This window comes from Sarcophilus harrisii, chromosome 4, assembly GCF_902635505.1.
Source record: "Sarcophilus harrisii chromosome 4, mSarHar1.11, whole genome shotgun sequence".
NCBI classification, from domain to species: Eukaryota; Metazoa; Chordata; class Mammalia; order Dasyuromorphia; family Dasyuridae; genus Sarcophilus; species Sarcophilus harrisii.
The window spans coordinates 463,038,025-463,065,861 of NC_045429.1; the positions used below are offsets into that span (position 1 = coordinate 463,038,025).

Below are 27,837 nucleotides of genomic sequence, written 5' to 3' on the forward strand. Positions count from 1 at the left end.
AGGAGCCACAGCCCCGGCACCCTCTTCTCCTTTGGGGCACCCGTGCTTCACTTCCACTCCCGCTTCTCTAAAAGCCTGGCCGAAGGTCAGTGCCAGCAGCGACCGACTCCTGCGGCCCAACTAATGACAACTCTTTTTTTCTCACCAGCAGGTGAGAGGGTTACTGGAGCCAGGGGTCCAGAGTCAGGGGCACAGGGGGAGGGGTCAGAGGCAGTGGCCCAGGGGCAGGGGGCAGAGGTAGGGGTCAGAGTCAGGGGCCCAGAGGCAGGGACCCAGGGATACCTTTCCTGTGCTCTTCCGTGAGGCGGGTGCGTAGCTCTTCAAGGTCGAGGTCGTGCTGGCGCTTCTCCCTCTGCATCTCCGCCATGGACTGCTGCTTGTGACGAACCTCCAGAGACGCCTTTAGCGCATCCAGTTCCTCCTTGTGCTTCTCTTCGAGCTGGAGCCTCAAATGGGCAATGCCCTCCTGGCAGGGACAAGGGCATGAGAGCCTAGGGCAAACCTTCCCTGGGCCCCGTCCCCCTTGCCCGCCCTGCACCAATGCATGGAGACGAGGAGCTCTGGGGGCAAGGCTGTCTACCCAGGGCCCATGTGGGGGCCAAGGACCCCTCAGGGCTTCCCGATCCCCCAACAGGGCCGGCAACCACTTGCTTCGATCTCATCCCTCCCGACTCCAGGGCACAGCCAGGATGCTTGCCGTGTGCCCACAGGAGCTGGCACAATTTCCCTTTAGCGCAGAGGGCCTAGGCCCAGCCTCGAACTCCGGATAGAGCGGAGCCCCAACCCAAATTCCCAGTGCTCCGAGTGTCGGGGCCTCCCTCCCTCCCCCCCCTCCTGCTGCCCCTACCCCCCAGATCTCTCCTCCAAGCCCAGCAGAGTCTGGCTGCCTGAGCCCCGCACCCAGCCGATTTCAGCCTTGGCCCAGCAGCTCCTGCCAGAGCCTTCGGCATCCACACGCCCTGAGGCTTAGGCCACCACGGGCCGCTCCTCGAGGGCAGGCAGGTGCCCAGGACTGCTCGGAGAGCCAGCAGGGGAGGTCAGGGGCACTTGGGGGGAGGGCTCCTTCATCCGATTCATGCAAGAAATCGATAATAATAATGAGAAACGGGCAGCACCTAGAGAGCACAAGTCTGGGAGACGGCGGGTGCTACTGCCCCACTCTACAGAGGAACAAACGGGCAGATCGTGGCAAGTGACCGGCCCAGGGTCACAGCCAGTAAAAGTCTAAGACTGGGTTTGAGCCCGTCCTCTGACACCAACTCCCCCCAAGTACTGCTTACTAAGCCTCCGTCACAGTCCCAAAGGACTCCTGGGTTTGCGTGGGGGGGCTCAGCGCTGTCGTTTTGTCCTTCGGCTTTTCTGTTGGCATTTTCTGCCATGCCCGCCTGTGCACACCTTCCATGACATGGCTCCCCTCAGGGAAAGGGGAGGGATCCCTAGAACCCCCTACTCCAGACCCGGAAAGGCAACGCCTAAAGTTGTTTCCATGGAATTGGGGGAACGTGTTAGAAAAAGAGGGAGGTCTCTCCCTGGCGGCCACACTGGGTGGGGGTACAGACAGCAGTGAAACAGGCCGCCCCCCTCCACCCTGCTGCTGGACGTGAGGAGGACCTGGGAAAGTCCCTGTCCCTGCTGACCGGACGCCCCTTCACCCCACAGGGCCCCGGCCAGGGCCAGCCATGTTAACCACAAGATTGTGACCCCCCTCCCAACGTCAAAGCCTTGCCCCTCCCCTCCCCCGCGAGCCCGGCCCCTGGGGCCCCAAGCAGCCGGCCTCTGCCACGGCCAGAGCACCAGGGGAGCAGCATCTCCTTCCCCATGAGGGAGAAGAAGGCCCTGAGCGGAGTTCCCAGGAGCCCATGGCTCCCAAGCCCCAAGGCCCCTCCCCTCAGTCCCCTGGGGCCATGTGCCCAGTCAGAGGCCACTTCCAGGCCCAGGCTCACCTTGTGCTGCTCCAGCTGAAGCATCAGCTGCTCCAAGTGGGCTTTTCTTTCCACCTCAGCTGTGTCTTCCATAAACTCGACGGACCAACTGCCACAAAGAAGAGAGGGCTGAAGCACCCGGGCCAGGACGTGGCTCAGGGGCCAGCCCCGGGGAAGAAGGGAAGGCAAAGGCAGCATCTGATCTGCGCGGCTGGAGCCCCTTCCCCCGGGAGGCCGGGCCGCCTCCTTTACCTGACGTCAGCAGAGTCGAGGAAGGAGTCCTCCCTGACCTCCTGCAGCCGTTGGTGCAGCAGGTGGAGGTCTTCGCGGTAGCTGTCTTCAGCGTCCCGCAGCTTCTGCTCGAAGTAAAGGCGCAGCTGCTCCAGCTCGCGCTCGTGCTCGCTGCGCCTCTGCTGCTGCCGCCGCTCGAAGTCATGCTTGAGGTGCTCAAGCTGCTCCACGTGGGACGCTCGGGCCAGAAGCTGCTCCCTGAGCTCTGCAACACCAAATGCCTCCCATCAGCAGGAGCGAGAAGCGCGGGCCCAGCGGCACCCCCGACACAGGGCCACGTGTGCATCAGGATGAGGAGGAGAAGGCAACAGGAGGCCGGCACCGCCAAGCCCAAGAGTGCCAAGGCCGGCCTGTGGCCGGCTCCCCGACTTCCCTCCACGGCTGCAATCTCAGGACAAGGGCACCGGCCCACAGCTGGTGGATGCTGGGAAACAGGCCAAGGCCCGCTCCTGCTGCTTCCCAACTCAGCCTGGACCTTCCCATATCCCTCTTTTCTCTGGGGTCCCCCCCCACAGGCCACCCTACTGCTTCTCGGGCTCTCCCACTCCATTCTCATCCAGGTCACATCTGTTAACCTCAAGGCTCTGTCCTGGGCCCCCTTCTCTCTTCTCCCTATACAACTTCTCTCAATGATGCTGTCAGCTCAAGGGCATGGAGGGTGGGGGTGGAGGGGAGTGCTAGACCTAGAGACAGTGCTGAGTTCCAATCCGGCCTCAGACACTTCCCAGCTGGGTGACTAGACAAGTCATTTCCCTCGGTCTGCCTTAGTTTCCTCACGTGAAAAACCTTCCTTCCCCAAGCTCCCTGCCAACCTCTAGCCTGGAGGCCCGGGCAGCGAGCAGAGAGCCGGGCTGAAGGCCACTCTTCCTGACTGTATGACCCTGGACCCTTAACACACCTATTCTACAAGCTACAGAGGAAGAGGTGACCTGCATTGATAGAGGGCATTTCCTCGCCTGGAAATCCTCCCCGACCATCCCACCATTCCCCAGAAGGCAGGGATGGTTGGCCCCGCCACGGTGGCCGGCCCAGGGAGGCCGCAGCTGCAACTGCTCCCGGACCCACCATTCAGCTCCTGCCGATTTGCTCGCGTGGAGTCCAGCTGAGACCAGAGCTGCTGGATCTCCTCTCGGGACTGCGCCTGCAGCTCTTCGTAGGAGGCCTGGAGCGTGTCCAGCTGCGGAGAAGGAAAGCATTCGACACGTTGTCGGCACCTCCGACTCCAGGACATGGGCGAGTGGCCCAGAGGGCTGGGTGGTTCGGGCGTGAGGGTACAACGGGGGGGACGAGAGCCCGGCAGGCAAGACCCAGGCCCTCTCTGCTCAGGAGCCTCCTCAACTAATAAAACAGGGGCCGCACTAGGGTCCTCAGGGGGGAGAAAAGGTGGTGCTGGGGCCCGGGGTGCACAGCATCTCTCTCTCTCTCTCTCTCTCTCTCTCTCACACACCCACACACACACACACTCACACTCACACTCACACACATCAGCTGCTATCATGACAAATAGTGACACCGAGTGTCAGAAACAGGGGAGGCAGCCAGTGTGGACATCCCACGAGAGCCTCAGGATCAACACTGAAGGACGCGAGCCAGTCCCTGGCCTAAGAAGGGCCCGAACCCCAACCTGAGGAAACGGGACAGGGGAGTTGCTGCTCCCACACCAGAAGGCAGCTTTCCCCAGCAAAACAAAGGCCCCCCACAGGCTGTGCTCCAAAGAGGCTCCAGGGTCTCTCCCCGCTGGGGAGGCCGGACTGAAAGCCCCGTACAGGCGCCTACCTCCTGCTGCTTCTCTCGGACTTTCAGATCCATGTCTTCTAAATACTGGTCGCGCTGAAGCTGGAGCTCCTGGCGAAGGTCCTGCATGGCCGCCTGGTGCTGGGCCTGGAGGCTGCTGAGAGCAGCTGCAGGAGAAGAGGCCAAGGGGAAGGTCGTTCCTCAAGCCCAGCCCCACAGGGATTGACCCCAGCCGGCCGCCTGAACCCACCGCCCCACTGGGCCCGGACAAGAGAGCCTGCCCAGGGGAGCCACGGCCCCTCCTCCAGGAGCGGAGACAGGAAAGCAGCTCCCTCCCTCCCATCCAGGGAAGAAATGACACTGAAATGGCATTTACATTCTCACCAGGATGAGAGCTAGTGTTTTAAAAGATAAAAAGGAAAGGGACTTTAAGCTTAGAATCACACTTTTGATTTCATTTTCAGAGGGAAAGGAGGCACTGGATCCGCCCAAGGACCCAGGGGGGCGGCTGTCATTACTCTCCCCATTGCGGGGGAGGAAATGGAGGCAGCTAGAGGCTGAAGGCCTCGTCCAGGGTCCAGCAGCCAGGGCAGGAGCGCAGGCCTTTGTGGCTGGGCTCTCTCCACCGGGGCAGCCCCTGCAGACATGAGTCCTAAAGGGTTCAGGCCCAGGGGACCGGACCACAATGCTTTGTCCCCTGTGGAGCCCTACCTTCTGCCTGGGCCTTGTCATGGGCCATCTTCTCCAGCTCCGCCTTCTGCTCGGCCAACTGGGCCCTCAGGGCCTCGCGCACGCTCTCCATCTCTGCCTGGTGCTTCTGGGCCAGCTCCTCCTCGAGCCTTCTTAAGCATGAGCCCTTCTCTGAGTCCCAGTCTCCCTTGAGCGCCTGGGAAAACATCAAGCACAGAGCACGGGCCCTCTGGAGGACTAGGCAGCAGGCAGGCCCGGGGAAAGTGGGGGACTCACAGATACCTCCCAGGCTGGTGAAGGGCTTGACCCATCTCACCCCACCATCCCCACACGAGGGCGGCTCAAGCCTGCGGCAATTCCCATTTAACAGAGAGGGAAAGAAATGCGTCCGAGTCTGCTGCGCCTGCGTGTGTGCAGGGGAGCCCAAGGCAGGTTTTGGGGTCCCAGTGCTGTACCCCCTCCCCGACAAACACAAGGGCAGCTGGGGCTACCTCCAGCGTCTGGCTGTGAGCCTCCACTTCTAGTTCCAGTTTCTTCTCCAAGGCGGCTGAAATAGAGAGAAGCCACTCTGAGCACAACGCGGCCCCACACAGCAGACTCTGTGTCCTGCCCTCAGCCTTTGGGGGGGAAAGAAAGGGGGCTGCCGGGAGGGCCTGGCATACAGAGGAAGGGATTTGGACGCGGGAGCGTCTCCAAATACGCGGACAGGGGACAGGGGCTGGTCCTGCTGGTTCCACGGGGCAGGATGAGGGCTCCGAGTGGGAAATTCCGGCCAGATGCTAAAACCAAGGGACGGGCAACACTGAGAGCACCAGCATGAGGCCATGGCAGTCTCTCCACATCGGAGGAAGAAGCCCCCAACTATGACTTAGCCATTCTTGGGCAGCTTCAGCCTGGGTAGAAAGACGGAGAACAAAGGGAGGCTCCAAAGGAGATCCCAGCCATCTCCCTCGCTCTGCACGAGAAGGCAGATGGAAGGCCACAACATGGCCGGCTCCTCAAGGAGTCAGGCCCAGAGGAAGCCGGGAAGGCGCCAGGAGGGTCCTCCTGGGATACGGAGCCCAGGCTCCTGGGCTTCGAGATCTAGCCAGAGCCTCTCCCTTTTAGAAGGGAACAGCAAATGGATGGTAAACTCCAGACTACCCACAGTGTATGCACCCCAGTCCTGGGAGTCCCCAGGAAGGAAGCCTCCCACGAACGCTGGCAAGCACTGGGCCAGGGCAGGGCAGGGAGCCGACCGGGCCCCCGGGGGGGAAAAAAGAAGAGCAGCGGGGGGTTCCCTGGGTCCTCCGGGGCAGGGACGGGAACCTGTACCTAGCTCCTGCTGGTGCTCCAAGGCCATGTCCTCCTTTTCCTTGCGGTGCTGCTCCTTGATATGCTCCAGCTCGAACTGCTGGCGGCTCTGGACTAGGGCCACCTCCTGTGCTCGCTTGTCGTTGAGCATCTCCCGGAGCTCCACCAGGGCCGTCTCCTTCTCCTTGCACAGGTTCGCCTGGGTCAGCTCGAGCTGGGCCGTGTGCATGTTGCTCAGGCTCAGGCGCAGAGCCTCCAGCTCCAGGCTGTGCAGGGTCTACAAGCAGCAGAAAAGAGGCATTGGCCAACACAGACCCCACCAGTGCCGGATGGTCCCGCGTGTGCCTGCAGCGGGGGATCCCAGGGGAGCCAAGAGCCAGGCCCCCCTGTGGGCCACCTCTTTGCAGCTCTCCCACTTCTTAGCAGCAGCCTCACTAATAGGCTGCTTTGTGACCTGCGGCCTCCTCTTTCTGGACACCTTCCCGGGCTCCCCTTCCATTCCACCTTCCAACATCCTCCCGGCCAGCCCTCCTCACGAGGGAACAACTCCCTCCCCCCGACAGGAGCCTCGCTCAAGGCCAGCAGGCCCTTCCTCAGCTTGGGCCAAATGACTGAGTGAGCAGCACTCCCCAGAGCACCTGCCTGATTCCCCCAGGAACCTTGGCCAGGGGATGTGACCAGGCCCCTTGTGGCCCCTGTTCTGAAGCAGCCTCCTTAGCAGACCTCTCCAGGCTTAGGGCGCTTCTCTCTCTCTCTCTCCTGCTCCCCCCACCCCCTTCAGGAGCCTCCTCTTCCTCAGGCCTCCACACCGGCTAGTTCTGGGCCTCGCTGTCCCACGGCCTGAGGGTGTCATGAGGGACAAGTTCCCGCTGTGTTTAAGGCTCTGGATGAAACTCTCTGAGGAAAGTGGCTGCTCTCCAGGATGCTGCCGGAGAAGGCTCGAGAGCAGCTCAGACAGTAGGGTCAGAGCAGCCCGTTTGTCCAGAATTTAAGGCGCGCCCCTCACTGAAACGCCAGAGGCCAAGACCGAGGCTGAAATGCTCTGGCTGCTAGTGAGGATGCAGGAGAGGCTGAAGGCCAAGGAAGAAGGGGAGAGCAGAGGAAGAGCTGGAGAGAAAGACCTTGGGCAAGAAGCAGGGAGCCCGGCCATTGCAAAGGGGAGGATGTGGCAGAGGGGAAGGCCGGCTTGTCCAGAGCATGGGGCCCTTGACTGAGCAGGGAGACCAGAAACATCCTGGGTGCCAGGCTGAGCACCAGAGACCAGAAACCAGCGTGCACACCCCAGGCACGCACACCCCCGATATTCTCACACACACACCCTGGAGGGGGTCGGCTCAGCCGGCCAGGGCCACGTCCTGAAGGAAGCCAGGAACCCCACGGGGTAAAAGGGATCAGACCAGAAGACTGAGCTACCCCCAAGGTTTTTGTTCTACTCACTGCCTGTGGGCAGAAGAATCACAAAGACACCCATAAGAGCTCCCTAAGAGGGGGAGGGCCGAGCTCTGCAAGGTGGAGTTTCGAAGGAACGCTCGAGGCAGACGTGTCATGTGAAGGGCCCAGAGGAGTCTTGTTCAGGGATAGGCCCTCAAAGAAGGCCTGCAGGTAAGGGAACCTCCAGAGCCCCTGGCTAAGGGGGCAGTGCCCTGCCCAGGACCCCCGGTCTGGGCTGAGCCCAAGCCTACCTGTGCCTGGAGCTGGGCTTGCTGCATCTCTGTCTCATGGAAGGCTTCCAGGTGCTGCTGAAGCTCCTTCATCGCTTGCTGGTGCTTGCTCTGAAGTCCCTCCCGGAGCTGCTTCAGCTCCTCTTGATGCTTAGAGACCAGCTCCGCAATCTCCCGATCACGTTCTCGTTCGTGAATCTCAAGAGAGAAAAGCGATCATTGTGAATGCCCGGTTTCAGCAAAGAAGGAACAGAGGCCGTCACCTCCCACAAGCAAAGACATTTTCCACAAGTCCAGAGCCTGGCCCTGAGGGGCAGCCAAAGCTTTAATAACAAATCCAATATGTGTGGTCCGCTGGGGACGCCGCCTCTGAAACCAGACAAAGACAATTCGAAAAAAGGGAAGCTACAAACTCCACAAAGTCCACAAGCAAGCACGCTAATGTGCTTAAAGAACACCTAGAATCTGGCCGTGACCAAGAAAAAAAGGATCAAATCACATTTTTTAAAGAAAGGCCTGTGTCCAAGTATGGAAGCAGAGAGTTCATCCTTGGACAGCTCTGGGCATGACACCAGTCACTGTGGGCTCACAGATCGGGGCTGGCCACGAGCTGTGCCATGCTCCAGGCCGGCCCCTCTCCTGCGACTTCAAAAGCACCTGATTTCTGAAAAGCTTGGGACGGAAAGCGGGGTAAATGGAAAAGGCTCAACACAGGAGAGAGAAATCCAAATGTCAGTATCAACCCCAATTCTGAAGGAAAAATTTCCAGCCTCCAAAGTCAAGTCAGCCAGGGCCCAAGCTGAGCACAATCAGTGGACATCAGACCGAGCAATCCTCTTCTGACAACAAGAATCATCACAGAAGCTTCACTGGCTGCGCAACAATAAAGCCGCACATCCAGAAGCAGAAAATAACCGTGGGGAAAGTCAACCCTGCGGGATGGGTAAGGCCACACATCCCAAGCCAATTACTGTCTTTTCTGCTGGGAAGAATCGAGGGCTCAACCTCGCTGCGATCTGTCCAAGTCCAGACTGACCACCACCGAAACAATTCCCCCCTCCCATCTGATCGGCCGTGAAAATCCCACTGGAGATCAAAAAAGCACCCAGCGAATGGCAACGTTACTGGACCCCAGAAAAAGTCCGCCCCTTATCTGGCATCCATGGGGATGTCCTTTTTCTCCAAGCCCTTGGGGCATGTGCCTCCTAAATACAATCTCTGGCTCATTTGCTCGCTATAAACAGTCCCTCTACCTCACCGCTCCATGACAAGTCATGACTAGCCCCATCTTCCCTCACCTCTCCCCACAATGACCACTCCCATCTCATTCACCACAGCCAGTTTTCAGGAGGAGCATGAGGCTTGTTTTAACTGGGGTTCCTTATTAGCGACCACGCGGCACGTAATGCTTTGCAATTCTTTTTGAGAACTACTTTCCTAGCCTTTTTGCATAACAACTCATCTGCTGAGGAGCGACTTTTGGATATACAAACACACGCACAAATGCACCCATGCACAAACACACACATTTGCTGGCTAGAGAGATATAGATACAGATAGATACACATACAGATAGAGATATCTTGGATACCCAATATATGCTGGATACCAAAGGCCTTAGACAAATGTGACCCAAAGAGTCTTTTTCCATCATCTGCCTCCTTCCCTATCCCAGATTCACTAATTCGATTTGGGCAGAAACTCTTCATTTCATTCCCCAAAATGGAAGCTTTGCTTTATCGTGATTGCCACTCTGTCTTATGAGAAACTGGAACCAAAGTAGATGCCCGTTGTTTGGGGAACGGCTAAACACCCCAGAACCTTACTATAAGCGGGATATTGCTGTGCTCTGAGAAAGGGTGACTCTGACAAGGCAAAGAAGCACAGAGAGACTGGGGGAAGTCTGGAAGACAGCAGCAAGCGAGCAGAGGGATGGCAGGATAACCAGAAGGACAACAGGCATACGACAAGGAGAATAAAACGGAAACAGTCAGAAGTGAATGTTTAAAACTACAAAGAACAGGTGGGCTGAGCAGTAGGGCTGTGAGACCTACTCCCATGCAGAGGCCAGAGGGCCTCAACGCTACTTTTAGACCGAGGTCTTTGCTTTCTCCCCTTGCCCTTTCTTCCTTCCTTTCTTAAAAAAAAATTCTAGCTAGCTAACTCTCTGACAAAGGAATGAAATCTAGGTGCCGTAAAACCCAACACTACGATAGCCATTTGTTTTGAACCAAAGCCATTGGGAGCTTTTCACAGACTGGGGCAGGGTCCTCAGCTCCTCATTCTGCGCCTGCGAGGAGGCCAGACCGGCGTGGCCACCAGAGGACAGCTCCCCGACAAGAGGAAGGACCGCGCCAGTCACAGGAGTACCTGCTTAATCATGCCAATCTGTTCTTTCCGCTCTTCGTCCCACTTGTGCTGCCGCTTGCCCAGCTCTTCCTTCATCTGTTCACTTACAGCCTCCACCTAGAAATAAGACGAAGGACAAGGAGAGGGCTGTGTTCAAAGGCTCCACCCGGAGCACCTGGAAGGAAAACACGGATGCCCTCGGCGCCCCGCCAGCCTACCTCTTTCTGGTGCTCCCGCTTCAGCTGGGCCCTCTCGGCCTCCTGCTGATGCTTCAACTGAGTCATCTGCTTCTCGTAGCGGCTGCTCAGCTCTGACCAGACGTCCTCCACAGCCCAAGAAGCCTTCTGTGCTTCCCCCTGCAGCTGCCACGGGGGGTCTGCTAGAGCATTTTTCAAGGAAACCATTGGAGGAATGAGGTTATTCTCTGCTTGCATGATATCTGAGTCTTTTGCCTTTATTTCAGCATCAGGTTTCTGACCCTCTGAAGGAGCCAATTTAGACCATGCCACAAATTCTATTTTTTCACGCCGCTGTTCTTTTTCCAAGCATTTAATTTTCTCAGTCAGTTCGAATATGTTTTCCTCAAGATTTTCTCTATCTTTAGAAAACATTTTTTCCAAATTATTTTTTTCTTTGACAATTTGGGTAAACAGACTTTCCTTGATAGCGATCTCGGCCTTCAGGGTCTCCACCTCCTGCAGCAGAGCCTCCTCTAGGGTGGTTTTCTGACCCAGGCACCCAGCAGACCTTTGGCTTCTGCCTTGGTGGGCATCCAGCTGGCCCTGCAGCCTGTCCTCCTCCCGACTGTGCAGGGCCTCCAGATGCACCGAGTCGGAAGTCCTCTTTCCTGCTCCCCTCTCCACTTCCTCAGGGCAGATCTCGACCATCCCAGGCCAGAGAAGACCCTGAGCAGATGCTGAAGACAGGCCTTGTGAATCTGGGACGCTGTCAGCTGTAGCTCCCGTTGGATTTTCAGCTTCTTCCTCCAGCCTTGGGACAATCTCAGCACAAGAAAATGAGCTATCCCCCTCCTGGTTCGGTTCGATTGGGAGACTGTGGCCCCCCTCCCACCATGTCTCCTCAGCCTTTTCAATCTCCTGGGAGAAATTCTTGAGGGCCATCTCCTTTTCTATAAGTAGCTGATTTAACTTCCCACACCGCTCTCCCAAGTAAACCTTATCTTTGTCCATTAATGCCCATAAGTCTCCACGAGAGAAGCCACTGCCGTACTGCATGTCTGTCACCGGGTCAGCAAACAATCCTTCTGACAAGTCACTGGAATCCATTTTTTCATCAAAGCTGATAATTAGCTCGTCTGTTACGCAGCCCAGACTCCCTCTCTCAGATTTACTCTGGAAAGCAGTTTCTATGTCAAAATACTCGGGTGTCTCAGAAACACTCAAATGATCTTGTTCGCTGCAGACCAGGTACTTTTCCATCAAGTCACCAGCGACCTCTAACATCACTCCCTCTACTGATGCTTCCCCATCAAGGGGGCCAGCTTCAATCGTTTCATCCTCCTCACTCATGTCAAATTTTAAACTTCGGTTTTCCTCTTCTGATTCTAAACTGAACCTTTTGAGAACATTTTGATATTCCAACTCATGGCAGGTCGGCTCTCCCGGCTGGAGGCCCACCTTACTACGCAGCCTCTCCAGTTCAGCTTTCTGGGCGCCAAAGGCACCTTGCAAAGCTCTCTCCTGCTCATGGGAAGTGATTTCCCCGACATCCTCCAGCTGGAGGTTTCTGCTCTTTTCAGATTCTTGGAGCAACTCCCCATTCACTCCTTGCACAGGGGAGCTGAGTTTTTGCATTTCCTCATCACCCTTAGAGTCCCAAGCTTTCTCCAAGTGTTTCTCTGCAGGTGAAAACTTCCTTTTAAGGTCCTCCAGCATAGCTTCCTCCATCCACTCAGCGTCATCTCCTTCCTCCTGAAAAGCTGCCATCTGGCTCTCTGGTGTTGCACACGAGCCATATTGATGAAGATCCAACTCTTGGAGTTCATTGTTTAAATTGACATTAACTCCACTGAGGCTCTGTGGCTCCCAGTCTCTCGGGCCTCTAAGTGCAGGGGCTCCCGCTCTTGTAGGCCCACCTGCTTTCCTGTATGTCCCATCCACGATGTTTGCACAAGCCTGTTTCACCTCTGTGACCCCCAGCCCAGGGTCCCACTTCAGATCCTGAGGTAGCTCATAAACCTCCTTTAGGGGATGTTCTTGGGACTCCTCAACCCACTCTCGCTTTTCCTGGTTTAACAGTCTGACTTCTGCATCTTTCACTGAAACAGCGCACTCTGGTGAAACTGAGGCCTCATCAACAAGATGTAAAGGGTCTCGCACACCGCTGCTCAGCCCTTCTTTCTCTCTGACCACCCATGACAGCTCCTCAACGGCACTTTTCAAATGTTCTTCCATCTCGGCAGAAATTTCCTTTTTATCTTTGATATTCTTAAAAATAAAATGTCACACATCAACTAAGAAGAAAACTTGCCATGCTGATTTGCATATTAATTCAAAATAATTATTTCACTCAACTTAGTTACTTAAATATAAGTAAGTACAGACTAGACCCACCACGGTCTTGTCTTTTCTGTTTAGAAAGTTAATTTTTAGTAACAAGTGCAAAGAAAGTTCCAACATCACCACAGAATTGTTTCAAATTATGTAGGATGATGGAAAAGTTAAGACAATTAGATTCAATGATTTCCAAATGGTCTTGGGCAAATTTTGATCAGATCTTGGTCTAGATAAAGCCTTTTTCCTTCCAATTGGTCACAAGGGGGACAATTTTTAACTGGAGATTTACCAAGTCTGCAAAGACAATTCCCTTGTTTGAATACAAAAGAACTTACTGTCCCGTTCTGGAAACAAAGAGCACTTTAGCCAATATTAAGCACTAAGAAATACAGGTCACGGTGTCCTGGGAGAATAAAATTCCAATTGGATGCAAACAAGGAATTGTGTTCTCTAATCTGCGTGGGGTAACTCTGCTCCTACAGACCCAGAGTGACTAGGGAGGGCCGGCTGGGGAGCACTGGACCTATGATGTCTCACTCCAGTGACCTCTCAGGGAGGACACACCATCCACCCACCTTCCATCAGCATGGGATGGGCGTCTGCTAAGCCAGAGAAGGGAAGGCCTCAGCAGGGCGAGGTCAGGCAGCCAGCACACGTAGGACACGAGGCCTGGTGGGGGCTGTAGAGTCCCAACCGAATCCCATACAGGCACAGGGGCCACTCTAGCTGTTTGATTCCCCACAGAAAAGAGCCTCTTCGAACAAGAGTGTCCAGCCAAGGCCCCGGGGAGAGCCTCCAACCTTCCTCACCTGCTGATTCGCTGCTATCTGTGTTTCCAAATCCTGGGCCCTGTGGTACTGGAGCTGCAGGGGAGTGCTGTGGCATGGATCTTGCAGGGGAGCGCTTGGCTCCAGCGGGTACTGCGGAGAGACTGGTGCCAGGGGCTGGGGCTGTAACGGGCCTCCTTTGACCGGCATCTTGCTCTTCAGAAACTCACTATTCTAAACACCAAGTGATTGGCTGGTGAGCTCTCCGAAGAAGGAAGCTACTGGGGTGCCTGCCTTCTCCCCCATCCCCAATACTTCCTCACAGATCAGAGCGAACTGTGTAAAGGCAGAGAGAGTGTCTGCTCTACCCAGCGGTGAGCCCCGATCCCCCAGGATGTGATCCCCACCCTTCCCGTCCTCTCCCATCTCAAAGGCCTCCCCTCTCCTTTACAGGCGGCTAGAGTCCTTCCAATGAAAGCCCCCTCTCGATCCCTCAGATCACCCCACTGCTCCTCTACCGCTCCCTTGGATCCCTCACACCCTTCCTGCTGCGACAGTCCCAGACAGAGTGGGAAAGGGTGACCATCCCATCCGGTCCATATTGGATGTCTGAGGCCCAACCCCTGGTCATCCCACCTTGGCCTGAATACCCCCACAGCCCTTTCAGGCTGGCCAAAGCTTCAGCACATTCTGTCTCCTTTAATCTTCCCAATGACCCTAAGAAGTAGGTGCTGACACTGCTCCCATTTTACGGATGAGGACCCAGAAGCAGAAGTGTCTGAGGTCAGGGCCTTCCCATCCCACCCTCAACACACTACCCCCGGTGGTTCCAAAAGCCTCAAGATGTCCGTTCCATCCAACTCAATTCAGGACCACGCTCCCGTTGTTTGCTCCCTCCACTTCACCCCGATATGTTCCTCAGAATCTTCAGGATTCTCAACTTGGGCCTGGAAGGGGCCAGGGAGGGGAGGGCTGTGACCAGAGTCACACAGCATGAGTGGGGGCGGCTCCTGGGGCTCCCCGGCCCAGGGGCCTCTCCTCCTCTCTCCATCTGGCCTCCAGCCTCTGTGCCGACAAGACCCTCCCTGCAGCCGCTCTGGCTCGGCCTCCCAGTCCAGCAGACCCTGAGAGTGGACGAGGGACCACCTTCCCTCTGCTGGATAACCCTCTGCCAGGACTCTGACTGCTTCTTCCTGGTCTCTCTGGGCCCAGGGACATCTACATGCCCAGGGACATCCACGTGCCCCGAGTTGCAGGCTGGCTAATTCCTCCCAATAAAAGCTCTGCTCCTGCACTCCCGGCCAACACTCAGAGGGCTCCTACCTGGGAGCCCAAACCCACACCTGCTGAGAACTGCGCTCACCATCCCCCTCCAGGACTCAAAGCCAAGCTTCAGCCCTCAGCCCCACGCCCCCTTACCCGCTGCCAGGTTTCTTCTAAGGCCCCTTTGGGTAACCTCAGGCCTCCCTGCCAGCCTCGTCCTGGATCCTTCTCTCACCCTGACTCCACTCCAGTCAGTCATCAGTGCCCAAGGCCTAGGATCTACCATCCATCTCACATCTTTGGTTTGGCATTCAAAGCCCTTCACGTGGAGACTCATCCCCTAGTTTTCCCAGACTCTGCAGGGAAAAATGCTTCTTGCTCTCCTTTGTACCCCCAACGCTTAGCATATTGCCTGGTACAGAGTAAGCATTTAACAAGACCGCTGAGGCAGTCGGGAGGCCCAGGACAGAGTGCAGGGCCTAGGACCAGGAGGACCTCAGAACAAATCCAACTTCAGACACTGCCTAACTATATGACTCTGAACAAGTCATTTTACTCCGGCCTGCCTCAGCTTCCTTCTCTGTAAAATAGTGATTTCTGGGTCACATGAGCAACAAGATGGAGGACCAGATGCTTTCTCCAATCCCTGTAGCTCTCAAACTTCTGCAGAACAGAAATCACACACCAGAAAGAAATCCATTTCAGCTGCCTCCAACTCTAGGACACCCATCTTCTGGTCCTCCCCTTCTACCCCGTGCCCCGGACCAAGGGAGTCTAGTCTGCTCGGGCCCTGACAGACAAACAGGGCTGCCATGGACAGCCCATGTAATGTCAGTGGCCGGCACGGCCCCCCTCCCAAAAGCTGCTGCCGGGCCAGAGAACCGAGGAATGGCGGGAGCAGGACAGGCCACGCCCACAGGAGGCTGTGCAGCACTCACCTCGGTGGTCAGAAGTAACCACCTAGAAGTCAGCTGGGGAAAGGGCCTGCGCTGGGCTGCTAGGAACGGCCCGGTGCGGGGCAAGGCTGAGGACCGAGATCCATCTTCCAAGGAAATCGCAGAAGAGGGGGCAGCAGAGTCAGAAAGTGAACAACAAGGGAAAGTGAGGTGAAAATCCCCAAAATCACCAAAGGTCTCGGAAAGAAAACAGAGCTTGAAAATAAGCAGATAAAGCAAGAGGAAAAATAGTAACAACAGAAGGAAATCCCGAAAACAAGTTCAGGCCCCTGTGAATAAAGAGTCCAACCCCTGAGGAGATGAAAGACTGTAACGTGAGGACGACACAGGACCACAAGACACTGATCCTGACAGGCTTAAGTTAGAAATGAGAACAATGAGAGCAGAATTCACGGCCTGTGCAGCAAAAACAACTGTCGGAAGAGACATCAATGGGCATCTCACCAGGGAAATAAGAGAACGGTCCATCAGGAAAACAGAGAAAAGTGAAGGAGAAAATCTGCTCAGGTCTCCAGAGAATCTAAGCATCCAAGGGCCCCCGGAAGAATTAGATGGAACGGGGTTCTCAAGAGCACTGGAGCGCAAGTGACCTGCCGGACAAATCAGAGCTTCGCCGTCAATGAAAAAAAAGACGGCCATCCTATAATAAAGAGCGTTTGAAACATTCCTAGAAAGAAAACCAGATGTGAACAGACTCTTTCCTTCTCCAATACCACAAGCACCACAGACGCAAGGAGAGAGAATAAATGGCCTGCAGGCGTGGCGCTGGGAAAGACCAGACCTCAGCAGCAGGAACTGGAACTTGTGGAGACATCTAGCACTTGGAGGAACAGGGAAGTACACCGACCCAAGGAGGTTTTTGAGAAAAATGAGGGGAAAAAGGTAACAGGGAGGGATTCACTACGGGGCAGAGTCCTCATTGACCCTGCAAGAATTGTGTGACAGGCAAACTCTCCAAGGCAATGGCAGAAACTACCTAGAGGGGAGGAGTCAGAATGAATACCTTGGAAGTCTGGGTTTCACAAGGCATACGAAGAACAGAAAGACATTCATTATAAGGGTCCTGAGTCAGAGAATGAGGAGACAGAAAGGAAAAGAAGAGAAATCCTTTCTAGAAAAGGCTGCCAAAAATTGACATTTTAAAAACTAATGAACAGGATGCAAATTAAAGCAATTCTGAGGCACCACCCACCTATTAGACTGGTGAAGATGACAAAAAAAGGAAACTAGGGAGGATGTGGGGAAACCGGGACACTAATGCACTGGTGTGACCATCTGGAGAAAAAGCTGCAACTACACCCAAAGAACAATCAAACTGTGCCTACCTTCTGATCCACCAAAACTACTAGTAAAAGTTCAAAGGAAAAGTTGCAGAACTATCCATTCATATGTTTAAAAAAAATCAAAAAGAAAAAAGGAAAAGAAAAGGATCTAGATGCACAAAAATATCTAGAGTAGATCTTTTTGGAATGACTAAGAAGTGGACATCAAGGGGATTTCCAGCGATCGGGGAACAGATGAACAAGTTTTAGTATAGGATTGTAATATATATATATATATTTATATTTATACAAAATGATTCAAAGTGAGGAGTGAGAAGGAAAGGTTGTCAGAACAAACCCAGCCTCAGACACTTACTAGCTACATGACTCTGGGCAAGTCACTTCACTTCCACCTGCCTCAGCTTCCTCCTCTGTAAAGTAGTGATTTCTGAGTCATGTGAGCCACATGATGAACAGAACTAGTTAAAGGGGAGGGGAGGAAGAATTAGGGTCAGAGTTACTAGGAAGGAAAAAAGGGGGAGAATCGTATACCAGATAAAAGCAGGACAGAAAAAGGCTAGTGAGCCAAACCCCAAAGGGAAAAGAAGAACAAACAAGTGGAAGGGATCAGGGAGGAAGGGCAGAGAGGCACCTTAAAGTACGCAAAGAAACAAAGCCTTGTGTCAACAGCACAGGAAGGGAAAACTCCCCACTAAGCTAGGGATAACTCTAGCCTTACCTCACCGGGTTACTCAGAGGGCAGAGGGTATTTGCTGCGTGCCCCATAACCCTTAGAGGGCTGACTTGGCAGCCTGACCTTAGCCCACATGGTGTCATGCAGCAGGCCTCCCGTTTGAGCCTACCCCTGCCACATGTAGGCTGAGGAAGTGCCCCAGGAAGGCTGGGCCACAGCAGTGAGGAGGAAGCTGCAAACCAAAACTTTTTTTCCAAAAGAAAAGAGCCGACCTCCATAAAAAAGTTTTTCTTAAAAATCAAAATGTTAGGGCAGCTGGGTGGCGCAGTGGAGAGAGCACCAGCCCTGAAGTCAGAAGGACCCAAGTTCAAATCTGGCCTCAGACACTTAACACTTCCTGTCTGTGTGACCCTGGGCAAGTCGCTTAACCCCAATTGCCTCAAAAAAAAAAAAAAAAAAAATCCAAAATGTTCTTCCACAGCAAATTACCTCTTGTAACTGATGTTGCAAATGGTGCATCTGAGTGGCCAGGAGCAGCGCCTCCTGCTGGACATGCTGGTGACTCTGCCTCGCCTGCTGAAGGTTACTGCTCAGCCGGACAATGATTTTGTCTCTTTCCTGGACTGCCATCGCTAATTCCTACCAAGGGGCCAATGCGTAACAGAGATCTTTCAGGGGGGAGAAAAGGCCCCCTCGGGGCGATACACGGTTGAGCCTCCTCGATATTCAGACCACAGGGGTGCGATTCAGAGCTCTGTGCACCAGCATTAGCAGGAGCCTCGTGGGAGGCCCCCCAGTCAGAGACAAGGCCTCTGAGCCTCCCCCTTCAAGGCTGGGCCGGGCCTCAGCCACCCAGCCCGCACTTAGGCCCTGCAGGGCCACAATCTGCCAAGACAGCCTTGGGCTCTGCTAGCCATATTCGTCTGGATGGGCCTGGGCCATTTGACCCTTGTGGAGCCCACAAACACGCTCTTGACTTTTTAATATCAACCGAAGCATCAAACAATCCCCAGGACTGACATGAAAAATGAAGGCAGGGCCAGACCAGAGCCCACTGATCTCTGTCCCCAGGGCCAGCGGCTCAGTTCTCCTCCGGCCGCGTCATTTCAGAGAAGGCCGCGGCCACCGGAAGAATTACCCGCCCCTGTGCACCTGCAGCCATTTGCCACTTCCCCCTAGGCCTCAGTTTCCCCAACAGCCTGATCCGGGGCATCTCTGGACAGCCCCTCTCTCCCTTCCCATGGCTCAGGTGCTGGCAGTGAGTCAGCCCCGGCCCAGTTCCCTGAGGTCTCTTCAAAGCTCTGACCCCGCAATGAGTGGAACAGCGACACCAGCAGACCCATTGAGCAGCCCAGGGCTCCAGCGACCATCGCCCGGCTCCCCACAGAGTCGGCACTGACCATGGACTGAGACTCCCCCTCCCCCACCCCGTCAGACTGTGCAGGCCTGAGCCACTGGTCTATAGTAAAGGACTCTTATCCAGCCCCAGGAGGTGGGGGTTTGCACCATAGAGCCGAGGGCCAGCGAATACCACGGGCAGGAAAAAGCCTGGAAGGAACCGCTCCTGGTAGCACAAGAAGGTTGTTCCCAGAGGCCACCGAGCCCCTTTTCCCAGGGTGTCCTTCTCAGACTGTGCAGGGGGAGGGGAGGCCAATCAGAGCGGGCAAAGAAGGAGCTGCTTCTCCAGGCAAAGGACAAAGGTCCTTCCCAGCTCTGGAGCTGCAATCTTGGTGTCTGCCAGGGCTCAGAGAGCTCCAGCAAGGGTTTCAGGCCCTGGCGACCATTCCTCGTCTCTGACCGAGGAGACAAAGGACATTCAGAGATAGTCTCTTTCCCCACAGAACACCCACACGATGGAGGACACCGCCATCCTCCCAGAGCCTCAGGCCCACCACCTGGCAATGATCCTCCTCACCCCTGCCCCTGTCCCTGGCCAATTCCCGCAGACCACCTTCCACCCTCAGAGGCAGCTCGGCTGCCCACTGCCTCGAGCCCAACTACCAGACGCCTCTCCAGCCGCGGCCTCCCTCCCTGCGCGGCCTCCTCAGGCTCCTCCCCAGGAGGGCCCCAATCCTGCAGCAATGGCCTCCCTTCTCCCCTAAAGCTGCAAAGTACTTCCTTCGGATGCTACCCACCATGAATATGCTGCTCCCCCTGCCCTGGTTGCCACCCCCATTAGACTGGGCACTCCTGAGAATCACCAGCAAAGGCAGCCATCGTGAACAGGATCTGTGCATAGTAGGACCCATCACGGCAGCCTGAGCTCTAGGAACAAGGGAGCAAACCCTCACGGGGAGAACCTGACGCCCGCCTCGGAAGGCGGCCCCACCTGCTGAGCGACCCACAAAGCTCCCCTCACCTGCCTTCGGACGCCAACTGCCTCCCTCCAGTTCGTGGCAAAGCCTCCCTGGCTTTCTCCTTCCTCACTTTCCCTTTCTGCTCTGCCATACTTTGAAGGGCAACGACAGGGTGAGAGAAATGATTATGATAACCAGCAATTTGGGGAGGTCGCCCTCTTCAGACCTGATTTTAAAGGCTCATTATGGATGACGACACTGGGCTCTGTGATTCAGAGGCACCCAGGTGGGGAAGCCGTCGTGGTCAGCTTCAGGCTTGGGTGGGGATAAGTCTTAGAGAAGACTGCCCAAGGCTGGCACATGAGTCCTGTACCATGACTGCCTTTGGTCTAAGGGAGATGGCCAAATGACCGTGCTTTTATTAAGATGCTGGCTTTGTGAATTAATTGATTAAAACGCCCAAAAAGGTTGTATCTTAAGCCTTTCTAAATGCCCTGAGGAGCAGGAATGCTGGGAAGGCCCCTCTCCTCCTCCTGTCCCTCAGTTTGCAAGAGGCAGCCATGAGGCCGGCCCGCCCGGCACCAGCATCCAGAGGCAGGGCAGCTGGTCAGGAACCGCAGAAGGCAGGCCTGAAGCATCTTTCTGCCTCCTCCAGCTCCCGAGTTTTGGGGGGCTTTGCTCTGCTTTGTTTTGAAGGATGTGCTTTCCTTAAGGACGTCCCTTCAGCAGATGCCAGGGACTGCATTTCTGGGAGGGGAGGTAGTGCAAGCTCAGCCAAACTGGGGCCTGCCGAAGACCTTCACTTAAAGAGGCCAAGCTCTCCCGTGGCAACCAGAGCCATCTCGTCGGCCTGATCTCTACCTGGCCACTGGACCCAGGTGGCTCTAGAGGGGAAACCAGTGACTTTGCCCAGCCCCCCTCACTTAAATCCAATTCCCCTCCCTCTCGTCACGGTCCTCTTCGAGAACAGCAAACAACCAGCACCTCTGTGGCCGCTCCCCATGGGGTCAGGGACTGTTTTTTCCTTCCTTATGAGGGTCACCAGGAGACAGTTTCCCCAAGTTGCTATGACTGAGGTATTTACTCTATGGCTAAGCTGGGCCCCTTGGGCCACAGATGGGGGGGAGGAGGGGAACAAAATGTATTCTAAATTAAGACAACTCTGAGGCACCATTTCACACCTCTCAGACTGGCTAAGATGGCAGAAAAAGATAATGCTGAATGCTGGAGGGGATGCAGGAAAACTGGGACACCGATGCATTGTTGGTAGAACTGTGAATACATCCAGCCATTCTGAGGAGCAAATTGGATCAAACTGTGCGTACCCTCTGACCCAGCAGTGTTCCTACTGGGCTTATATCCCAGAGAGATCTTAAAGGAGGAAAAGAGACCCACACGTGCAAAAATGTTTGTGGCAGGTCTCTTTGTAGTGGCCAGAAACTGGGAACTGAGTGGAGGCCCATCAATGGGGGAATGGCTGAATAAATTGTGGTATATGAAGGTTATGGAATATTATTGTTCCATAAGAAATGATCAGAAGGATTTCAGAGAGGCCGGAGAGACTGACACGAACTGATGCTGAGGGAAGGAGCAGGACCAGGAGATCATGGTACATGGCAACAACAAGATTATATAATGATCAGTTCTGATGCATGTGACTCTTCTCAATGAGCTGATTCAGGCCAGTTCCAAAAGATTCATGATGGGGAGAAAGACTGTGGGGACTGAGTGGGGAGCACAACATGGCGTTTTCACCTTTTTGTTGTTTGCCTGCTTGTTTTCTTTTCCTTTTTGATCTGATTTTTCTCGTGCAGTACGATAATTGTGTAAATATATAGAGAAGAATTGTTTAACCTATATCGGATCACTTGCTGTCTAAGGGAGGGGGAGGGTTGCAAGAGTGAAAACTATCTTTGCACGTGTTTTGAAAAATAAAAAGCTATTATTTGAAAAAAAGAAAAACCAACAAAAACCAAGGTGCATTGTCTGCCCTTCAGGAGCCAGCAGGGGAGACGCAGAAACAGAAAGTGGGAAGCCCAAATTTGCTCCCGACTGAGGCCGCCGGCCCACGCTGCCCGCGTCCTCAAAGACAGAAAAGTGAAAGAAGTGGCCACTCAGGTGAAACCTGAACCAGCCTAACATGCTTCTGGTCCAACCCTGACCTTCGGTTATTCTACACTAAGAAAAGGCTGCTGTCAACAGCAGCCAAAAGTAATGAAGAAATCCACAAATGCAGTGTCTAAAGCGCATGTACTGTGCCAAGCCCTGGGGCTACGAATGCCAAAGCAAGACCCTGGGCCTCCTGGAGCTTACATTCCACAAAACAAGCCAACTACTCAAAAGAAATTCATCTGGAACCCAGTGTGAAAGACTATGCGAAGGACCTGTCCCCTCCCAAAGCTCCCAACACCCTTCCCCAACCAGAACCACAGATTGGCATCAAGGCTGGCTCCCACTGCCTGGACCTCCTGCGTGCCCCCAGGACCCTCCCACCCTCAGCAGATCCCTCTCTTTCCTCCGTCACAGACCCGATGCAGCCTCTCCAAGAGTCCCGGAAAGGTGCTCCTCCTTCTCACCCTCCCTTGGGCTCCTCTGGAGGGCGACGGGCTCCTACCTGCTGCAGCTGGGAGGCCTCCGAGCACCGGGCCAACCACGGCGGAAGCTCAGCCGCCTGCTGACTCGGCAGATCAGCGTCGTCCTGCTTGCCCTTGGGCTTCTCTTCCAGCACCTTCATCTCCCCCTGAGGCTTTGGGACTTCAGGCACACTGGGATCTACGCCCAAGGAAGACCCGCTGTCCTGTACGGAGAAAGACACCAGGTTTCACACACACACACACCGGCCACCTGCTCACGTCGCATCAAGCACCTCAAAAGAGCTGGCGGGGACAGCGCCGAGACCGTCAGGTCGCTGCTGGCAGGTTCCCGGCCCAACGGCGAAGCAAGGAGGGCTTTAGAACAAATTCTGCAGAAACCACAGGGGCAACTTTGTACGAGGGGTGAATTTGGCAGAGGGAAGGCAGCCGAGAGGAAAGCTTCCATTCATTGCTTGCAAGGTCTAGGAGTAAAGTCCACTGCAATTCTGCAGCAGCTTCTGAGGATGAAATCTTTTCCTTTCCCGGCTTAATAATATTTTGCCTTTTTCCAATAACATGTAAAGAGAGTTTTCAATATTCCTCCTCTCAGCCTTTTGGGAACTTTTTGGGGGGAGCGTTTGCCACTGACAAAGCTCCCTCTCAGCCTTATCAATTAAGGGATAAAGAGGGTTAAGGAGAAAGTAGAATCGACATCTCCAGCTGCTCCCTAAAGACAAATGGCGGCAGCTGCAGGCACAGTGGTGGGGCAGGACACATCCTCTGCCAGTCACTGGCACCGGGACAGGATGGCACTTTATGCCACTCATAGCCCCACTTTCCCACTGCCTGAATTTCCCAAAGGAGAAAAAAATGTTCACGTATGAGGGATGGGCAGCAGGGACATTGGTTTCAAAGAACCTGATTGGAGAGAAAATCAACCTACAAGTATTTATTCCACATCTACTACTTGCAAGTCCTGCAAATAAAAGGAAAAGAGGCAATTCAAAATAGCTGAAATTAAGGAGACTGCCATCAATATACAGGCCCATAAGACTGCAGTGATAAGTGGCCATTGTCATTTCGGAATGCTGACTATCAACAGTTCTGCATGTAGATGTTTTCTTCTTTTCCTTTGGAATAAATTCAGTCTAGTTTCCATTCCCAATTGTTTTAAAAAAGGAAGAATTCAGGGCAGCTAGGAGGCGCAGTGGACAGAGAACTGGCCCTGAAATCAGGAGGACCCGAGTTCAAATCCAGCCTCAGACACTTAACACTTCCTAGCTGCGTGTGAGCTGGCAAGTCACTTAGCCTCAATTGCCTCAGCAAAAAAAAAAAGGGGGAAATTCAAAGGCTTCTCTTCATAAGATTTGAGCTGAGCAGTCCCTTCCCCACACCTTAGGGAAGCCCTGCAGCCCACAGAGACACCGGCACATAAAGCCATGTCCTTCCTAATCTCAAGCCCAGGCTCCCCAACAAGAGGCGTGGCCTCCATTAGCTGAGGCTGAACCCTTAACCAGGAATTCCCCAAAGCAGTTACTCCTGCCACATTTCCTCCACACAACTGACTGACATCATCCCCGTTCTCTCCTCTGCTTGGCATCTTGAACAAAGCAAGACACGGCTCTCCCTCCTCTTTCTCCCCTCCTCTTCCTCCCGCAGAGCTTCTGCTGTGAAGCTGCTCATCCTCGCCCTGGGCAAGAAGTCAGGCCATGGAAGCCCACGGGCTCAGTCACTGGTCCCTATTCACGTTAAGGGCAGCAAGCTGAAGGGGAAGCGGAAGAGGGAGAGACAACTGGGGAGCTCTCAATTGGAACTGGGGGAAACCCAACCGCGCTGGGCCGGTTAATGCTCTCAAACATGTACCAAACAACTAGGCCTAAGAGTTTCTCAAAACGACCATGTCACCGAGGTACAAAACATCAGGGAAAAGAGAGCACCACTCACCTTCTGGACACAAGAAACCCATCCTCCCACTTACGGCAGCCAAAAACAGACCAAACACGGAGAGGTTAGTGAGGTACAACAGAGGCGCTGTCACAGCAAATCATCAAGCAAAGCCAACAAGCAGCCACAGGCCACACTCCGCAAACCACTCCCCGCGGCCTCCGGGGCTCCGCTTACCCCCTCTGCAGCCTCGCTGCCCGCCCCGCTGGCCATCCTCTGTTCCAGGTCCAAAGGGAGCTCGGCCCCCGGGCTGGCTACCGCACACTCCTCCTCCTTCTCCTCGACAGCCGCATGGACAGTCGCGTTCTTCCTCTTCGACGCCTTTTTCTTCGGACCCGCACCGTCGCTTTTTGTCCTTCTTTGTCGGAACTGAGCAAGCTGCACAAGAAAGTTAAGAAACAGTAGAGGCAGAGGTAGGTGAGAAAGAAGTAGCAAGACCACAAAGTCACCACACCCGGGGAAGAGGACATGGAGTGTCTGAATCCGACTGTCCGTGAGCACAGCCCCCTCACCACCGAGGCGTGGGCTGCCCCAGGTAGCCGGGCAAGGCAACGGCCCAGCGCATCACCCGGCAGGCGGCGGCTCGGCAGCCTCGACCATGGACAAAAATGGCCTCCGAGTCCCCCGTTTATCGGGTCCTTCCCGACTCCTCATACAGGAGCAGGCTTGGTCACTTGCAGGAACGTAGCCAGTGGCCGTTAACTTCACCGGGAACCAGGGAAGCCAGAGGCCGCTCTCTCCCTTCCTTATGTGGCCCCCTTCCTGGCCGCGGACTCGGAGGCAGGCACAGAAATAGCAGGGAATTAATTAAGTCAGGCCAATTTCCTCTCTCTGAAGAAGCAGATGCTCCATTTCTCTGACCTGCCCCAGCTCACAAAGCACCAGGGACCTCCCAATAGTGTCACCCCTCACAGCCCACCCCCTCAGCTTCTGGGAGTCAATCAGTCTTCTGGCTGCGCCGCCTGCCTCTGGCCCCAACTTTCCATTAGTATTTCAAAAGCCCCGGAGCCGCGGCCGCGGGGGAAGCCGCTCTTAGCGCGCCGGCATCACCACTTACACTCGGCCTCCTTCCCTTGCTTCTGGGAAGCGCGCCCAGCGCCCAGAGGCAGAGGGTCGGGCCTCCCGCCCCATCCGGAGCCTAGGACAGCCCAGACCAGACTCCAGGCCCCGCGCAGGAGGTGGCCGGGGCCGTCAGGGCGGCTAAGGCCCATCACAGCCCGGCACGGCTCCCCCTCCTCAGGGCCCGCCCCGCCCGCCAGGGGGCGCCCCCTTCCCGGAGGGGGAGGGGCGGGGGGGGGACCCGGGGCACGGGCTCCCCCTCCTCCAGGGCCCGCCCCGCCCGCCAGGGGGCGCCCCCTTCCCGGAGGGGGAGGGGCGGGGGGACCGGGCACAGGCTCCCCCTCCTCAGGGCCCCCCGCCCCGGGCCTTAGGGTGGGGTCCTGCCCCCTGCTGCTCCCTGGGGCGGCAGGCCGGGGGCGCCTTCCCGGAGGGGAGGGGTCGGGGGGACCCGGGGCACGGCTCCCCCTCCTCGGGGCCCGCCCCGCCCGCCAGGGGGCGCCCCCTTCCCGGAGGGGGAGGGGCGGGGGGGGACCCGGGGCACGGCTCCCCCTCCTCAGGGCCCGCCCCGCCCGCCAGGCCTTGGGTGGGGTCACTGCCCCCCCCTGCTGCTCCCCTGGGGCGCGGGCCGGGGGGGGGGGGGCGCCCCCTTCCCGGAGAGGGGCCGGTGGGCCCCGCCTCTCTAAGAGATGGGGCTCAGGGAGCCGGCCCGGGCCCCGCCTGCCCAAGCTGCCTCAGTTTCCTGTCTGTCCCGGCAGGGGGGCGGGCACTGGGCCGCGACCACTGCACTGAGTTTCTGCGGCCGGGCCTCAGTTTCCCCACTTGTTGAGGGGCCGGGAGACCCTCGGCCCCCTCGGGCCGGCCTCAGTTTCCCCCTCTGTACAAGGAGGAAGACCTTAAAGGTTACTCTCGGTGACCACTCCCCGGGCCGGCTCTGGCTGCCCTCCTAGCACACGCCCCCTCCTCGGGCCCGCCCCTAACCCTACCCCCAGCCCCAGGGCGCGCCCCAGGAGCAGCAGGAACTACAAGCCGCTGGCTTCCGGCCGGACTACTGCACTTCCGGGACCGTTCTAGTAGGCCGGAGGACCGAGAGACTCGGTGGTCACGGTCAAAGCCCCGAGGGCGGGGGGGCCTGACCCCGCCTCCGCCGCACGTTTATTGGCAGGCAGGCAGGGGGCGGTGCCTAGGAAAGAGCGGCGGATTCAAGATGGCGGCGGCCAGAAGGTGGAGAGTTCCGGGCGAGAGCGCGGGAGAGGCGCGGCCCCCGGCGGGGATCGGGCCCTGCCGGGCTCCCGGGCCCCAACGCGGGCCGCACCCGCCCGCCCTCCCGGACCCGCCACTTTCTCTCCCCTCCTCGGGCCCCCCGGCCTCCCCCTCCCGGGCTGGGCGCGCGGGGGCCCACGCGGAGGCGGGCGTCGGCCCTACCTTTGCCCGGCCGGCCTCCACCTTGCGCCGCCGCTCATCTCTCTCGTAGGCCTCCATGGTCCGGCGGGGAGGCGCGCGGGGCTCCGGGGCAGTCGCGACCCTCAGCCGCCGCCTCAGCCGCCTTTTTGACACGGCCGCCCCGCCCCCTCTGAGCCCCGCCCCCGTAACTGACCGGGAGTGAGAGGGGGGGAGGCAGCGTGGTCCCGCCCCTGCCTTCGCCGCGCCCTCCTGAGCTCCGGCGGCGTCTTTCGCTCTCTCGCCGTCTCGCCCCCGCCCATCGGCGTCCCCACAGACGGACGTCTCCACCGGCCAACAAGCGAGCGTCGTTCGGCTCCGCCGTGCCAATCACAGGCTGGAACGGGTCGCTCTTCTCCTGGAAGCCCGGCCTCGCCCAACCAACCGCCGGGGCAGAGCCCTGAGTGACAGGGACGCCCGCCTCGCCCTCCAGGGCTCCCTTTTCCGCGCAGGCCGGGCTCCGCCCGCCGCCTGAAAGAACCGGCCAATGAGCTACGGACGGCGGCCAGGCCGCGCGTTCTGTCTGGCCAATTTCAAAGGGCCCGCCTCACGCCGACGGGGCGCGTTGTCCAATCAGAGGCGCGGGCGGGAAAAGGACGGCGGCGGCGGTCCGGGACCTCGGGCCGCGCCTGGGAGCGGGTGTGGAGTCCGAGACCCGGGAAGGACAGAGCGAGACGGGGCGGGGCAAAGATCGTCGAGAACCTCCCCCCCCCTTCCCCGCTGCCCTGGGGGTGGGCCCGGATCGCGAGGGGCAAACCGAGAAACTGAGGCCCGGGGGAGGGGGACCCTCGGCGCTCCCAGCTGTGACCTACGTATTAAATGCCATGGGGGGGGAGGGGGAAAGCCAGAACAGAAGGTCACGCAGGGGTCAGTGCTGAAGACTCGCCCACGCACGTTCTGGCAACAAAAAGGCGGATGACTAGGAAGGTGCCGAGCGCGCCGGAGCCGAGGCGGCCCTGATGAGCAGCGCCCCCTCGGGCTTCGGCTGAGGGGTTTCATTCCGGGAAGGCCTTGCTCCCGCCGCCCTGCGAGCCTCGGTTCTCTGCCTCCCGAATCGCGGCGCTCTCCCCTCCCCCAGCTACCAGAACCCCCTGGTGTTCCTGGGGGCACTTCCTGAAGCTGCGGCCCA

The 27,837-nt window shown here is 56.7% G+C and overlaps 1 protein-coding gene across 1 annotated transcript in view; it reads right to left on the bottom strand.

Moving 5' to 3' along the window:
- LOC100934717 (pericentrin) overlaps positions 1-27,173 on the bottom strand; it is an 84,928-nt gene extending 57,755 nt beyond the window's left edge. The window contains 16 exon segments of the mRNA XM_031968292.1: positions 283-466; positions 1,944-2,031; positions 2,175-2,418; positions 3,279-3,390; positions 3,990-4,114; positions 4,659-4,833; positions 5,129-5,184; positions 5,952-6,207; positions 7,613-7,789; positions 9,962-10,057; positions 10,159-12,387; positions 13,266-13,457; positions 17,888-18,037; positions 22,310-22,492; positions 24,390-24,590; positions 26,694-27,173. Of these exon segments, the coding sequence (XP_031824152.1) occupies positions 283-466; positions 1,944-2,031; positions 2,175-2,418; positions 3,279-3,390; positions 3,990-4,114; positions 4,659-4,833; positions 5,129-5,184; positions 5,952-6,207; positions 7,613-7,789; positions 9,962-10,057; positions 10,159-12,387; positions 13,266-13,457; positions 17,888-18,037; positions 22,310-22,492; positions 24,390-24,590; positions 26,694-26,750 (4,525 nt within the window). The 5' untranslated portion in view covers positions 26,751-27,173.
- Positions 27,174-27,837: the final 664 nt, after the last annotated feature.